The sequence below is a fragment of the Agelaius tricolor genome, unplaced genomic scaffold (genome assembly GCF_023055355.1).
Source record: "Agelaius tricolor isolate 1412-34295 unplaced genomic scaffold, bAgeTri1.0.p SCAF_27, whole genome shotgun sequence".
Classification (NCBI taxonomy): Eukaryota; Metazoa; Chordata; class Aves; order Passeriformes; family Icteridae; genus Agelaius; species Agelaius tricolor.
In genome coordinates, this window is record NW_027269287.1 from 10,277,577 (window position 1) to 10,294,569 (window position 16,993).

Below are 16,993 nucleotides of genomic sequence, written 5' to 3' on the forward strand. Positions count from 1 at the left end.
ACAACTCTCACAGCGCCTCACACGCCAGCAACCAGGCACCTCTTTAGTTTGTCTGGAAAATGGAATTGGGAGACACTGCTTGTGGTGTCAAGGAAGAAGTGCTGACCCTTTCCATAAGAAGAGGTTCTCTCTCCCTCCCAGGAGTTTGGAAATCCTCCATACTACCATCACCACTACCACATATGGGCCCTGGCAAGGTCTAGTTCTTTGCCCTGCTCAGCTGAGCTCCTGTCACTTTGGTCCTGTTCCTCTTTGCTCACTGTTACCACCAAGCACATGCAAAATCTAATTTTATATGTCTGTAAATCAAAGACATTAAAACGTTTTTCTACCAGTGTTTCAGGGCAGAGAACAGTAATCCTAGAACAACTACCATGGGGGCCGCATTTTCACACACCATGTAGGATCCAGCAGGGTGTGCTGAGGGAGGTGTTTCTACACAGCTATGTCTCATTTCCACACCAGTTCTCTGTGAACTGGGGTAAGTCTCTATATAGCATGTGGACTTCACTCAGAATGAAATTGGAAGAGTCTGTATTCATTCCAGAAAGACTGAAATTCCTGTTCTTTAATTATGAAACACATAAGCAAAGTATAGGATTGTTAACATATATTAATGAAAAAATGTACAACCCAAAACTCTCCCCTGATAGTTCATTATCAGCAAACAGTCCCCAATTACATAAAACAAAATCTAGCCCAACAAAACAACAAAAACCAGATTAATAAAATCTCCATGTAAAAACTATGAAAAAATCCCTTCAGGCTAAAATGATGCAGTTGTACTGTAATTCACAATGAGGTTGAGCTGCTGTCAAGCTTACCTTGCATGACTCATGGTGAATCATGGACAAAATCATGTATTAGAGAAAGAGATGCCGCCCACACAGAGCAGTGTGTTGAGTTGTTCCCACCCTACTGCATCCCACTCCAAGAAAAACATTTTTTCACATTTGGCACTGCAATTATTCTGTTAACACAGTTACATAGGTTATTTCTGAATCTTTCTAATGGGGAAGCTTTTCAGTTTGTTAATACTGAGATATAATTAACAGTCAGGAACATCAGGTCACTAATCCCTAGCAATCTCAGAGAAATTCACCATCTGTAGCATGGGGGAGGGGAGGAGGTACTATTATATGATAGAACTAATTCAAAAATAATTGTAATGAGACAAAATTACCACATTGTTATCAAGAAGAAAGCAGTAGCAAACAGGAAATCAGAATTCATAAAATAAAGCATAAATCTGGATATTGAAAGAGCATTATTATAAAAATATCCGCAACTCACTGATTTCATTGAGAATTAAGTCTGTCTCAGAATTTGTAAATTTGTAAAATTGTGAAGGATTTGAACTCTGTAAAATAATCCCTTTCACTAAAGCACAGCATTGCTCATTTGTTAAAGGAGGCAGCATTCATTTACATTCTGCTGCAAAATTCCTGAGCACCAGGGGACAGCAGAGACAAAGCCTTGGGAAAAGCTACAGAAAACTCTGTAGCTCCAGACAGCAGTTTTACCAGAACAGCATCAATAAGTAGAGAGAAGCAATTACTACCGTCTTGGGCTGTAGTGTTCCCAAAGCATTCCAATCATATTCAAATTTCCCCCCCCCAAACCCAATCAATGATATGGACCAAAGGATCACTTTGATTTTGTGGAATTCAGGTAATGATATCTTCTGTGGATTTTGTATAACTTCTGCTACTATGGTTATATTCAGTAAGTCTCGTAACCATAAAAACCCTTCTCCTCTGCTTAATAGCCACTTTGTCTCTTTCCTTTTTTATAAAAGTCTTGATGGACTTTCAAGGTGTTTTATAGGCTCTGTGAGAGCCGACAGGAGATACATTTAATTTTTAATAGGTTATGTTTTATCTGTATTTATGGGAATTAAATTAAAAATCTTCAGCCATTAAAACTAAAGGAAATAGGTTAACTTGGTCAAAGCAAGCTTTAGTTTTTGAGACAGTCCCAGCAGCTTAGTTTCAGTGCAGTATACTTCTGTCCTGAATTTTTGTTGTATTTTATTGAAAATGTGCACAGCCACATCTGTATGTTGTCAGATTCAAGAATGTAAGGGTTCACAAGGAAAGTAATAATAGTACAGGAAAAACTACTTGCATAAATGAAATTAATAAATAAACAAAGAAATGAAATGAAATGAAATGAAATGAAATGAAATGAAATGAAATGAAATGAAATGAAATGAAAGAGAAGGAGCCATATGGACCAAGCCCAGTCCTAATAATGTTACAAATATCTGCACTGACTGAAAAAAGTTTATCATTACAAATTACTATTTCACAGGGAAAAGACCTATATGAATAGCTCCACATGAGGCTGGGAAAAGAAAGAAAAGGTTAAATTGTGATTCTTATTTTTAAATATGTGAGAAGTGCATCACCGGTTCCTGCAGGGCTGTAGAAACTGATCACCTATCAACTAATAGATAGCTCACCTGAAGCCAAATAGTTAAGTATGTTCTGTACATCCAGTTGAGTTGGAGAGCGCAGATAGAGAGACAAGAAGGACCTTTTTATAGAAAGACAACTATATGTCTGGCATCTAATTGTTCCCTTGGTTTTCCACCATTTAAGTTGCAGATGAGGACAATGCTGTCTTCACAGATGGTGAAAGTTTGCTTCAGTTAACACAAAAGCACAAAGGTGCCTTCATCTACTTGTAGGAAAGCAATACAGAAGCATTGAAACAAATGCATCCTTATGCAGTCCCTGCATACTTAGATTTGTCTCAATTCTTGCAAATATTTCCTGTGCAGGGTGCTGCATCCACAAACTAAGCAGTAAGCACTTGCAAAAGGCACATGGAGCTATAATCCAGTCTTAGTCTACTGTTCACTAAATAATTGCTTCAGAATGAATATTTAATAGGTCACATTACACTTCAAATACAAAGGAACTTCTTTTAAGCACTAACTTCAGTGATTGTAGTTTAGTTCTTCCATTTCTCTGCAGCTGATAATGAAAATTAAGGGTAAGCAAACAAAATATTGCCTTCTTTTGACTGTTACATTTGCACTCATAGCTGGGGACTTCTTATGTATGTGTTTCTTGAGCTCAGTGTAGCTTCTTAGTGGGTCTGATTTGCAAAAAAATGGTAACTGTGAGATCAAGCCCAGCAAAGGCAATGCATGGGCATCCTGGAACTTCACTATGGAAGAAGCTAAAATCATGTACATGAATATTGCAATTCAAGACCTTTCTGCTGCAGAGAGCTTTACTAGTAAGTCCTCTTACATCCATGTAAGCTTCACTGTGGGATCATAACCTGGGACAGGTCCAGTGATTAACCTATAAAGTGCCACTGTCTCCTTTGCTTCTAGTTCAGTGACTATCAACTCATCTTTTCCCTTGTTGTTCTCTCTCAATCTCAGCTTTATGAACTTGTCTTTATTTAAAACCAAAATTTACCTGTTTTCTGTCTGCATCTGTTTATTGTATAGAAGTACACCATATAAAGCTGTTGTCAGGTAAAAGTGTTTCTGTCCATATAGCAAAAATTAAAAATATTCTCCACACTTATTTTTTGTCAGGAATTACCCTCTCAAGCTGAGGGTTGAGGCTAAAGCTGTAGCTTTCCATTTTCAAAGTATTAAAGAGAAGCCTCCCTGCAAAAAGGTAATTTGAAAGCAAAGCATTTTATGCCTAGCTGTGGTCACTTGGTTTTATCTAGAGATCAAGAACAGTTTCCTATTGACATTTCAAAAAATTGTGTAATTTTTCTTTCACAAGAAAGAAACATAAATATATCTTTCTTGTAGGCAATGCTCGGACGGGGCAATGGAGAGTCCTCAAGAAAGAAGGAGGATGAGGAAGTTCAGAGCAGGCACAGAATGATCCCCATTGGAAGAAAGATCTACGAGTTCTACAATGCTCCCATCGTGAAATTTTGGTTTTACACTGTAAGAAATCTTTCCTGTTATATTAATAATGTTTATACAAATACTGAAATTGGACTAAGGTGATCTTTTGTGTTTCATTGATGTCTACATTTATATGTATTGGAGTGCTTACAGATAAATAGTTTAATAAAAATATTGGTAGAAGTCTGCAAGCATTGCAAGACTTTTAAAGATTACCATTTTGTTCAGGAAATTAATGGCTAAAATTTGAATTATTTGGTATGGTTTTTTTTAAAAAAAAAATGGTAAGGAGCAGTTTGCTGTAGTGCTCCTAAGGAATTCCCAATAGGAAAATTCAAAATAGGATTGCTTCCAATAGTAAGCCCAGTGGGAGGTTGGTCTGAGTCAGAATATGAATTATCTAATAACTGATGAAAAAAAGAGGTAGAGAACTTCTTTCCTTGGAACTTTTTTATTTGTTTTTCTATTTTGACCAGTCTGTGGAGTGTCTCTCAGAGAAAATGTGCAGGTAAGTACCCACAAGATATCAAAGACATGATTGACAGCCAATGTACATTTTTCAGGGAAAAATTAGTTAAGTCAGTATATTCACTGTGTTAGAAAGAAATTAAGCTTCCAGAAGGAGCAGAAAAAAATGATATCACGGATTTCAACTACAGTAAAACAGTACCAAAAACTTCACAGGGTTTTCTCACAGCTAAATTAATAAAGTTATATTAAAGTTACTATGTTGATAAAAAGCTTTTTGACAATTAGTCCTCAAGAGTAGATATTCATTATCAAGCTGGAAGCCAGGATTAAAGTTTTCTTCTATATCAAGTGCTATCTGATATTTTTATTCAAAACTTGGATGATAGAGATTGGTTATTATTTTATTTATTATTTAGCTATTATTAGTTATTTTGCAAATTACACTAGAATGTAGAAGGATAAGACTAAAAAGATCACAGAAAACGATCTTTTCAGCCTTCTTATCTGGAATATTCCATCCCAGTTCAGCTTCTGCATCATGTGACAAGTGTGGACTGGTTTGAAAGACCCCAAAAAAGGAGAATGTTTCAAGTTTGTAAAGCTTGACTTAAGGGGAGAGATTAAGGAAGCAAGAATGTTTCCTGTGTTAAAAGAAAAAAAGGTCTGCAGAAGGAATGTGACAGGTTTTGAATATGTGTAAATACCTCAAAATTCTTGCTGAATAGGACAAAAAATAACACCCAGACAGTTCTAGGTAAGAAGTTAGGAAACAGTTTCTAACTGCTCCAGGAAGTACTGTCATGAACTGTGTGAGGACATGCTAGATTTTCCATTATTAGTGATTTCTAAACTATCTTAATCAAGACATGTTCATTATGGTACACTGGAATTAATCATGCCTCAGCCCAATGGAATTGGCTAGATGGTTTCAGGTGGTTTTTCCCAGTCATATTTTCCATCATTTTGCTGAAAGCACAGCAAATCACAAAGAATGAAAACTTCTGCAAGTGACTTCTTATAAGAAAAATTGCCTTGCAGATGTTGGGAACAACTCACATCAATCAAGTCTTAACTGTGGTGGACGCTGTAGACTAGCAGAGTTTAACAACTTGGAGTAATTTATTGCTCAAGTCAGCCGCCACCGAACATTAATCAAGCCCACAAGTCCAGAAACGACTCATCAGCAGCCTAGTCCCATTATCAATTGCAGTGTGTATTATGCACAAACAGAAAAGTCTTTACACTGCAAATGGAAAGAAGCATCCTGTTAGTTCAATTTTTAAATGGGAGAGAGAAATCAATATTGGATTTCCATTTAGGCTTGTTCCTACACTTTTATGTCCTGAGGCAGGTCTCAATCAAGGTCATTTATTAAGACTGGATCTTGGATACACTGAACCTGGAGAGCAAGTTAAGGTGGATTCTGGCTGCCATGCTTGACCTGTTGTGTATATTGAGAACACCTGGAGACTCAGAGCAAAACAAGTTTCAGAGAAGAATTAAAATTGTACAGTCTATCACATTTTGCAAATACACAGGCACAAATATAATTCATGGATTTCAAAAGAAATCGTTCAAATTTTACATTCCGTAGTCCAAAATGCATGTAAAGGTCCTATGGCTATTGTACACCACTTAAAAAAAATTTGAATATTCTGCATTTACCTATCTCTATTACTATATAGCTGTATTCATCTTCATTCTTAAATACACAAGAGCAAGCTAAATGAGATATTTGAGTAAGAAACATTTGGCTCAGCAGATACCAGACAACTTTTCCTCAAAAACAATCCCAAAACAAACCAATCAAAAAAAAAACCTCAAAAAACAACACAAACCAACAGCTCCCCACCAACTTTAGCCTTTCTCTTTAGATATGAAGCAATTTCAAAAGTCAACTGCTCTGTTGTGTTTTCTGGCTGTTGTATTGGAAACCATGATGCAAATGTTTCATCCCACAGATTACTTGAGCAGAAGAGGATGATCTTCTCCTACTGTTGACTACTCCCACTGTCCTAATGTCAAAAAATGCTTGCAGCAGTGTTAAAATAGTAAAATAAAAAGTTGAGTTTTATTGGAAACTTCCAGGTATCCTGGGGGTGATGAGCTCACATGGCATTGGATTTGTACAATTTTTATAAGTTTAACAAATTTGCATAACTAACAAATATTGTCCAATTAGAAGAGTAGTTGGTTAGGTTATTTTCTCTGGGTACTGCCCCACTGGAGTTGATCTAGGGCTTCTTTTCCCCATTTCATATTGTGTCTCCTCAGATTCTGATCAGAAAACAGAAGCCTGCTCCTTGTCAGGCTTCTTTTTCTTAAGAATAAGACAGAATAAGAAATAAACAGTATTTCAAGAATGTGTTAGAAGCTTAACTTACTACTCTAAAATCTAAGAGAAATGGTAGCAAAAATACTAGGAACTATATAACTATTTAATAGTAGTATAAAAAGCTACAAATATATGAAAAATACATAAAAAGCAAAATATTTAGGCATCCCTACTACTAGCATTAACTGAGATACTAGCAGGAAGTAAGAGTTTATGATCATTTAATTATTGCAATCAATCAGAAAAGAGGAGGGTGATCTCCTTCTTGAAGCATTAAGCTATTGGTACAATTTCCCGGTATGTCCTCTACCACAATGAGTATTCCAGTATTTTCTATAGAATGGGACTGCATCCATAAAAGGGCCAGGTGCAATCCACCCTTGAAACTTCTTAGTAGCACTTCCTTCCTTAGCTTCTTCAGTCCTCAATGGTGACAGTGGCAGCTCCTAGCTCTTTGTCAAGCCAGGCAAAAGCAAGAAAAGACAGGGTTCAGCTACTTCTGTTGTGGCACTTTTAAAGAATCTTGAGTACCAGCTCAAACAGCTACACTGAAGTTTGACCACAGTCTTGGATCACTGTCACCTCCGGGAAGGTCAGAGCAAGTTAGAAGTGTGGGGAGGGAGGAGACTGTCATTCACCCTGTCACTGAAGGGCTAATTTCTTGGGTCAAAGTGGAGCCATTTCAGTATAAGTTTACTCACAAATCAAGATTCCTTTCTCTTTTGTCAAGCAAAAATATTTTGCAATTTTTACTAAGTTTGAATTGACATAAAGAAACCTGCCAAAACCAAAAAAGCCAGCATTTCAAAAGAAAACCTGGAAGAAGCAAAACCCCCAGACACAGTTAGATTCTTGCAGTTTCTGTGACTTTTGTAACCTCTGTGCCCTCATTCTTTTGCCATACTGACTGCAAAGCTCACCAGCTCACCAAAGGCTGCTGAAGCGGATCAAAGTAGATTTCCTGACAATTAGTAATCAATAAGGTCTAAGAGGAGTGTTAAGTAACACTATCACCTGGCTTTTTGCTCTGTATTAGAAGGTGCTATTTCCACTAGGGAGGTGTGTATCCAGTTCTGCCTGCCCAGACAGAGGTTCTCCTAACTCCAGTGTTGGTCTACATTGCTCTCCATTTCCTTTAGGACTGGTAAGGGAAGAGCAGCCTCCAATGACTGTGCATTGCAATCTATCATCCCTCACAAACTGAAAGAAAAATGAGATCATTTCCTCCTCTGTTTTATGCGGACAAGAAGTAGTGCTTCAACTGTCCGCTTCCTCTAAACTGATAGTTATGGCCCACAGAACAAATTCTCTTGAGTGTTCTCAGCCAGCAACTGGAACAAAAGCCAGAATCCGGTGGCTTTTACAAAGAATGGAAGTGACGTTCTCTAACAAGTACAATAGAGCTATAAACTCTATTCTGTGAGGTGCAGAGCATTGAAATAATCCTACCCAAAAGTCTCAATGCCCTTTGTGGCTGTTTCAGCTTACATGTGAGCCCATGTGCGCAATAGTGAGTAACATACAACTGAGATAAAAACTGAATTCAAATATAGATGTATGTATTACAGCTTTCTGTCACAATGACTAAATGTTCATGCACAGAACTGAGTCATCTTTTCTCTGACTTATATTTAGCCTTAAGATGCATTTTCTTATAGGGCTGCTGTTTGAAAGGCAAAGTGGACAGGAGGCTGGATTCTGGCCTCCACGAACCAGAGTGGAATCCTTGCTACAGCCTATGCTCCAGAATGACACTAGGGTTTCTCTGAACTTCAGGAAATTGATGATGCAATTTGCCTGAAATCGTCTTTTTTGACAGACCATTTGATTACAATCAGCATGCAGAAAAAGAAAGAAAAAGAAACTAAAAACTGAATTCACTTTTTGTCTTGGTCAAAAATTAATCTGGAAGGTGAATATATTAGGAAGGAAAAGAAAAACATTCACACTTAAAAATTGCAAAAAAATATAAGGCAAATGAATGCATGGCTATGCCCGGCTCCTTGCTGCAGCAGTGTGAGTAGGAGTAGCAGTGTTTTGGGGAGGAAACATGCTTTGGGTTAGGTCAGTACTACACTGGGTAAGAAGACGTCTAATAATGCCTAAAATCTGGAATCAGAATGCCAGGCAGCTCAGATTAGGTGAATGGGGGCGGGGGGGGGGGGGGGGGGGGGCGGGGGAATGACACACGAAGGAGTGTTAGAGGACTAAAGGCTTTTAGAAGCAGATGAGAGAGAAATCTCATGTAGCATTACTTAATTGGGTAGTGGACACAGTGGTATTAGGATTACCATCACTGTGGGATGATCTAAGGGAACTGCATTAATAAAGTCTTTTTGAGGAGATAGATATAGCTGGACATATGTGCATGTGTTTTGCAGATTCCATACAGTATGTGACTTAATGTGACCTTTCTCAGACAACCTGGGACGGTCTTATTGTTCTGTTGTCTGTGAAATCCTGGTTACAATAGAATCAAGAATATCAAATCATATCCTAGCTCAGTTGTATAGATAGTGACAATTGATACTCATATTTTTATTTACAGCTGGCATACATAGGCTACTTGATGCTGTTCAACTACATTGTGTTGGTGAAGATGGATCGCTGGCCATCTATTCAGGAGTGGATTGTCATTTCATACATTTTCACTCTGGGAATAGAGAAGATGAGAGAGGTAAAGTCTTCCCAGCCAAGAAATAGTAAAAAAGGAATAAGCATGGGATTTGAGGGATTTTTTTCATTTTAATATCTTTTTTTATTATTTCTCTCAGGGTTCGTTTTTATGAATGAGCATATCATAAAATTGCCCTTTTTTTTCAGAAAGGCAAATGGATTGTTAAAAAAAAAAAGCAGGAAAAAATATCTCTCTTCTTTAAAATTAGTGGTTTCTTTTTCTTTCTTTCTTTCTTTCTTTCTTTCTTTCTTTCTTTCTTTCTTTCTTTCTTTCTTTCTTTCTTTCTTTCTCCCTTTCTCCCTTTCTCCCTGTCTCCCTTTCTCCCTTTCTTTCTCCCTTTCCTTATTCTACTCCCACAAAATTTCTGTGTTCAAATTTCAGTGTGATGCTCCTTTAATAGCATTCACAAGTACAAGGGGATCTTCTGACAAGCCTTAAAGGTCAGCAAAATTCCTTAAAATGTGACTCTAAAATTTTTTTGATGTGTCAAGCAATAGTGTGCAATTGCCTAAGGATGCAAAAGCAGACACATAAAGCAGAGAGAGAGCATTTAAAATAGCACTCGGTCTATAAAGTGAGTGAAGTGGCTCTGTTAACCCTGCCCTCATGGTCTCTCCCACCTAATGCTGTCCTCTTTCACTTAGCCAAAGGTCCATTTATTCCACAGTGACACCAGAGGCCCAATTCAGCCCTAATGTGAGTGAATGCAAGTCCCATTGACCTCAGCTGAAAGAGCACATTTGTACCCCTGGGCTGAATCTGTTACCAGTTATGTTTGTACATTCTGAAGCCAGTGCTCTGGAGGACTAGACTAAAAATGGGCTTGCCACACTTGGGCTTCAAAGACGGGTTTCTGACACTGTATGGTAAATGCTACATAATAAATAAAAAGAACAGAGGAAAAGACCCTACTTGAGTGGCCCATGAGTACACGTCATTAAGCAGAAGAGAAAGGAAAGCAGTGGCAGTAGCCACACGAGGACTCTGCAATTCTAGTGGAGCCAAGGCACTGCTGGCTCAGCAGATAGGAGGCTGCACTCAGGAGTTGTGTGACTTGATTTTTGCCTAATCATTCAGCCCAAACTGGCACTTCCACAAAAGTTTACCAAGAACATTTGTCACAATTGATTTCTAAGCAGATGTTGGAATTTTTCACGGATGAGCCCAAAATTCATTCCAAAAACAAATTCATCTTTTTTGAGGAACTGTGTGAGTATGTTCAAATGTTCTTGGGCTAAATATAGAAAATGAAAGCCAATAGCTTGGTAACTCTCTAAATGGTGGGATTTATTCATGGAGATCACTTGAATAATAATTTTAAGAGTAGTTTGGAAACACAATCAAGTTACACAAATGATCTTGCAAGGAGAATGACAATAAATTCATAAGGTAAGATTATTTAGTTTTGTGACCTTCACTCTTGGCTGTGTAACCAAATTTCCAAAAACAGGCCCAAGTAGTATCTAGTATCTCTCTGAATTAAATTTCTGATGCATAGCTTTATGGTTATTAATTATTTCTTGGTCATTTGATACATATTTTAATGTAACTTTCTGTAAATCTATAGCTTCTTTAAATGTAAATTTTCTGATTGAAAAAATCTTTCTGTATTTTACCCTCCATTCCAAGACCCTAGATAGGGTTAATACATTTGAAAAATGGAAATACATACACACATTTCTACTGATTTGGTGAGGATTTTAGACTGAGTCCTTTGTCTGCCTTGTCCTTTAAAGTCTCTTGCACACAGATACATGTTAATGATTGAATGGTTGAATGTTTCAGGAGAAAAATAACAGAGAGTACCTGAGATATTTGGATGATAAGGATGATAAGGATGATAAGGATCTATCAGCTTTTCTTTTGGCCTTCGTGGCATATATCTATCTGCTTACTACAGATTTCTTCACTTTTATATGAAAACAGCTCAGCTCCTCTCCTCTGCATTTCCTCTGTCCTTCAGATCCTCATGTCAGAGCCTGGGAAGCTGCTGCAAAAAGTCAAAGTTTGGCTCCAGGAGTACTGGAATGTTACTGACCTCATAGCTATCCTCCTGTTCTCTGTTGGGATGGTTCTCCGTCTTCAAGACCTGCCTCTCCGGAGCGACGGCCGCGTCATCTACTGCGTCAACATCATCTACTGGTACATCCGGCTGCTGGACATCTTCGGCGTCAACAAGTACCTGGGGCCCTACGTCATGATGATTGGGAAAATGGTAACAGCACTGGGTGAACCTCTTCTCTTTGGCAGCGTGTTTTTGGCTCAGTGTCCTTACCCAGTGGCATTGCTGCAGATCCACCCATATGATTTTTACATTAGTGTTTCCATGTAGGCTAGAAATCAGTGCTTTACTGAATCAAAACCTCCAGAATCGAGGATTGGTATTTTCCTCTTCTGTTAGATGATGTATCATTTTTCTCTCTCTGACATCACTCTTCAACAGCAGAGCCACCCTACACCCCTGTGTGCCTCACTTGCAGAAAGTGCAAAGGAGATGTGGTGATTATAAAGGAAGGTGGTTTGTTAAGGTAAAGAAAAAATTGTTCAGGTGTGTAGTACCTTGAGACTCTCAAATGTGTTGTGATAGTCATGGTGTGTTCAAAACTATAATGGTTATGGTTAAGACTGACCCTTCTACAGTTTGATCCACATTCACATGGTCTTCCATCATTGAAGTTCAGGTGTGTCCTGGTGACATGAGAAATCCATTGGCATAAGTGCAACCTCTGTGCCCTGGCCACATCAATCATACACACCATAGCAGGAATATTAACAGCTTTTGTAATAGTAAATGCATGCACAAGTAATCAAAAGACATTTGCTTCCACATGCTTGACTTTTGACTTTTCAATTTTCATGTTTCCATTGAAGTGTTGCAATTAAGCAGCATTTTGCTTGTTTCAGTTAAAGAAAATGTCTGGATTTACAGATGCACATGCACACATCCCTGATATTTGGATACCTGCATATGTAGCTGATATATGTACACATTTCGCATACAGTATCCAGCTTTTCTTGTGTAAATCATGTCTGTTTCATGCATTTTGAGGTTTAAGATTTGGGATTTTCTAAATAGATTAAAGCCGCTTGAAGGTCACTTTAAGTAAAAAAAGTAAAATTAATATTAACTCGTTTAGATGAAATACTGCTATCTGTTTGGTATGGGACAATAATCAGCAAGTCCAAACAGGCTGTCTGTTGTATTTATCTCACAATGGTCCTTAAAGAAAAGCTTCATCCATCCTCACCATCATAAGAAAAGGGGACATGTATGAGTGCATGGACTACAGTATCTCCTTGGTATTACATTAGTCACAACAGGCTCAGTGAGCAGGTATAAAATTGAAGTGCAAAATATACTTCCACTTACACACCCTATCCAACAGGGAACCATTGTCTTATCCCCTCAATTTACCAGCTTTCTACTGCAAGCCCACAGTGCTGGGTTTGACAAAGAAAAAAGAGCTTAGTGGAAAAAAAGCCGGAGAGAGAGATTGAGGGAAAACATGAAAGTGATAGTTGAGTTGTTATGTCCTGGAAACGGGATTTTGAAGTACCCTTCCTCCGAGAAAGCATAAGGGAGGTTGACATGAAGTTTTGCAGAGCTCCAGAGTGAAAATACTCAGGAGGAATACAGATCAAAGAGAAAACACTTCTTTAGAAGGTTTCTTTCCTGCCACATTTGGACTCTCTGCCAGTGGATCTGGTGGTCACCGGGGCTTACACAATACAAAGTGTATAAAACTTCTGAAAAAACAGCTACCCCTCTACTCGGCTTTATTTTTCACAGATACATGCACTTAAAGTTTCAGAACTATGGTGCTAACACAGGCAGAGTGAGCGAATGTTCAATAATAGAGGGCCCATGTGCAACAAACTTCTAGTAGTCAGTGTTACAGGTGGCTGATAGTACTCCCCCAGCAGTACAAAGAGTGGTTCATTTTTTTGCTATGTCAGGCAGAAAGGAAGTGATTGAAATTAATAGCATTTTCATTCCTTTGTCACTCACATGTGTACAACAAATCAAACCTCACTCTACTTTCTGTGGAAAACAAATGCAGGAAAATCTCTAACCTCTGTGTTCTCAGTATCTACATTAGAGGGTGTTGAATTTAGCAGCCAAATTGTTCTGAAGCTCTAGGCAGCTGTTAAAGGAGGCAAATTCTTCTATTTTGTGCCTTCCAGTTGCTTGGTTTTCATCATTTGTCCAACTTTCCTTGCACTTTCAGCCACTCTGGCACATCCCCTTTGCCTACACATGCAATACACAACCAGTTTGAGTTACTCAGATCAGCCTCTCACATCTATTTTCTCACCAGCTTACTCTCTTGTGCAACACACGCACTCCCTGGGAGCTGCATCTGCTGACTCTAGGCTGCTCCATGGGCTCTCTTGTGTATTTTTGTTTAAATCATGTATCTCTCTACCTCCTTGCATTCTTCCAAATGGTGTTAAGTTCAGTTCAGCTCTGTGAAAGACATAAAGTTGGTTATACATATTTCTACAAAGTCAGTACATCACAACTACTGAGGTCCTCAACAGACCATATTTAATGCCTGAGACCTTTTCTTGAGCTTCTATTGTAAGTTTTAGACACAGGAGGAAAATGATGGCTTTTTCTATCTTTCCAGTGTTGAGTAGCTTTCTCTTCACCTTCCTCTACACTGCAGTCAACGAAATACCCATAATAAGTTTTACTTCTGGCCACTCTGAACAAACATGCAAGGGAAATTAAGCAAGTAGCAGGAATGGGCTTGAGTGTTTTAAAAGCAATAGGTTAAAGCAAAAATGAAGATACAAGGAGGAAACTGAATGCCCGAGCTTATTATTATCTACTGATTTCAGTAACAGAATATGCTTCTGTTTTTCTGATTTCTGCACAGTGATAGATCTAATTTCCTTTAGGAAATTTCTGGAATTAAACTGAATTACATGACTGTGGAATGTCAATAGAGTCAGAGGTATATCAGTTCCTTTAATGTCTGGAAATATCTGCATTTTTTAGCATTTCTGCAAATACAAAGTTGAAATACAGTCAATTCTTTATGAAATTGTGCCCCAAAATATTGTGTTTTAACACTTTTTTAAGCAGATAACTGATGAGTTCTTTAGATTGCCTTGCTAAAACACCAATTGTAATTTGACATCACAGGCCAAAGGACCTGATACAATGCTCATTAAAGTCAGTGGAAATCTGTCCATATATTTTATTTTATTTCAGACAAGTTACTGAGAGTTTAGAAGATACCCAACTGAAGAAGGAGAAAAGTAATGTGGATCTTGAATGGGGAACAGCACTAAAAATTTTATTTCTTGCAACATAAGGTCACACCCATGTGACTCCTGATCAAAAATATTTGGAGCATTTCATACATTGTCTTAAATTGCCTCAAAATACTGATTTTGTTTATTTGTTTGCATGACATTTTTAAATAGTTATTACATTACATCATATCAAGTTATATACTGCCATCTGAAACAAAGTTTGATCAGACCAGAAAGGAGGAATCAGGTTTCACCTCTAGGTTTGTTCCCTGAAAGCAGTGAGAACTAAATGTCATTATTCAGCTTTCCCATTTCAGGATGCTTTCTGAAGTACAATGATCTGGAATTTCTCTTCTTAAAGGAATTTTTTTTTTAGAGATTAATGCCCTGAGTTAAAGAGGAATGTTGATGGTTGACTTCACTGGTTTTTAATTATTTAAAGCATTTCTTTTCCTCTCTCATGTCCCCAAGGTTATTTTCTTTCTTTCCTGCTATTTTATGAACCTCAAGACTTTTGTTTTCCCCTGCTTGTTTTTCACTTGTCCTTGGTTCCTTCTTTCCATCTTGCTGATTCTCTCTCATCTGACCCCTGCTCCGCTGGTGCCTTTCTCCTAGATCCTCTCTCTCAACACACGAGCATACCTTTTTCTCTTTGCTCCCCTGTAAACCTCTTTTCTCTGGTACATACTTCCCCAGTGTTGCTTTTACCTCAGGTTGCTTTAAAATTGAAGAACCCTTGCAGCAGTACCAGCTCCATGTGCTACAAGCAGGTCCCTCTTCCAGCAGCCCCTGCCACGAGCAGCCCTGCCCTCGGGCTGCAGCCAGTGCCCCATGCAGCCACAAGGCACCAGCTGAGCTGCAGGGTGGGTTCACGCCTCTCTTGAAGGGAGGGCTGAATTCAGCTGAGCCAGAAAATGCAGAGACTGAAGGGAATAAAACTCATAAGGTTTAGAGGATTCTCGACTTGAGTTTTGCCTAGAGACAAAAGTTATGTACAGAACTGTGAAAAACAGCTCAGTTGTAACAATTATGAAGACCTGGCAAGTCTGTAAGTTTTAAAGGGATCTTACCAGGGACTTTACACAACTCCCATTTTTTTCACATTCACTTTGGGTAATCTCTGTTGTACCTGCCTGATGCCCATTGTTCTGCTCCCTTGAGGGCCTTTTCTAGAATAGTGCTTCTTCTAATCTTCAGATCTATTCAGCATCTTGTAGGATTGCTGTCCCACATACTTCAGGAACATTTTGAATGGGTGGGCACTGTTTGCAAACACTAGTTAATCTTGGGCATATGCGAATGAGGCCCTCAACAGTGGAGAAGAGCAGAGTTCACTGTCTGTTATCTGATTTTTTTTTTTTAATGTGGCATTTGTCAGACTCCCCCACCAAGCGGATTTTTATCCCAGCCAGTATCACAGCTTTCCTTTCTCACTGGTTACCACCATGGTGTCCCTTATGTTGCAGAAACAGGCTGTTCTGCCACCCGTTCCTCCGTATGTTAGCTGCAGCTCCCTTTGCTCTGAGATAATGACTACCAGTGAATAAAATTATCCATGTCAGTCCTTTTGCTTAGGTACAGTTGCCACGTGGTGCCTATAAACATCATCTCATGACCCTTGCCCAGACCCGGCTGCTGATTCCACTGAACCCATATATTCTTGTTGAGGCAACTGGTGTGACCAGATGGTACTCTGTATTTTCAAGCCTGTTCATAACATTTGAATTGTTCTTGGAAGTCACACTGGGTAACACCAAGGACACAATAATACCACTTCACTTCTTTGAAAAATAATATTTTTTTATGTGTAAATGAGAACGGCTTTTCAAAATTTGTTTCTGGAAATTCTGTTTCTAAGATTCACAGACTTTTTATTTTTTTGCAGTTCATGATAATAGGAATATGGACAAAAAGTTCCTCTAATTGTTGTCCTTTCTCTCTCTTTTTCTCTCCTTTTTCCTGTCATTACATTCAGATGATAGACATGATGTACTTTGTCATCATCATGTTGGTGGTTCTGATGAGCTTTGGTGTGGCAAGACAGGCAATTCTCTTCCCCAATGAGGAGCCTTCGTGGAAGCTGGCGAAAAACATTTTTTACATGCCTTACTGGATGATCTATGGGGAAGTGTTTGCAGACCAGATAGACCGTAAGCAAGTTTATGATTCTCATACTCCAAAGTCAGGTATCCAACTTTGATCAGATGATGTCCTATTAGATCATGTGTGTTTGCTCAATAAATGGCTCTGGATAGAGGAACTTCTCCAACACAGAGAATGGTCACAAAAGTATTTTTTCAGCTAGTATTGGGGTGTCAGTTTCCGAACATGCTTCTGGCATCACTTTGCAATCATT

At 38.4% G+C, this 16,993-nt stretch overlaps 1 protein-coding gene across 9 annotated transcripts in view; it reads left to right on the top strand.

The window, feature by feature from the left end:
• TRPM3 (transient receptor potential cation channel subfamily M member 3) overlaps positions 1 to 16,993 on the top strand; it is a 413,447-nt gene that overhangs the window by 369,152 nt on the left and 27,302 nt on the right. For all 9 annotated transcript variants that reach the window (XM_071448697.1, XM_071448692.1, XM_071448696.1 and 6 more), the window contains 4 exons: positions 3,788 to 3,928; positions 9,244 to 9,372; positions 11,336 to 11,587; positions 16,613 to 16,787. In XM_071448697.1, coding sequence (XP_071304798.1) covers positions 3,788 to 3,928; positions 9,244 to 9,372; positions 11,336 to 11,587; positions 16,613 to 16,787 — 697 coding nt within the window. The remainder of the gene's footprint in view (positions 1 to 3,787; positions 3,929 to 9,243; positions 9,373 to 11,335; positions 11,588 to 16,612; positions 16,788 to 16,993) is intronic.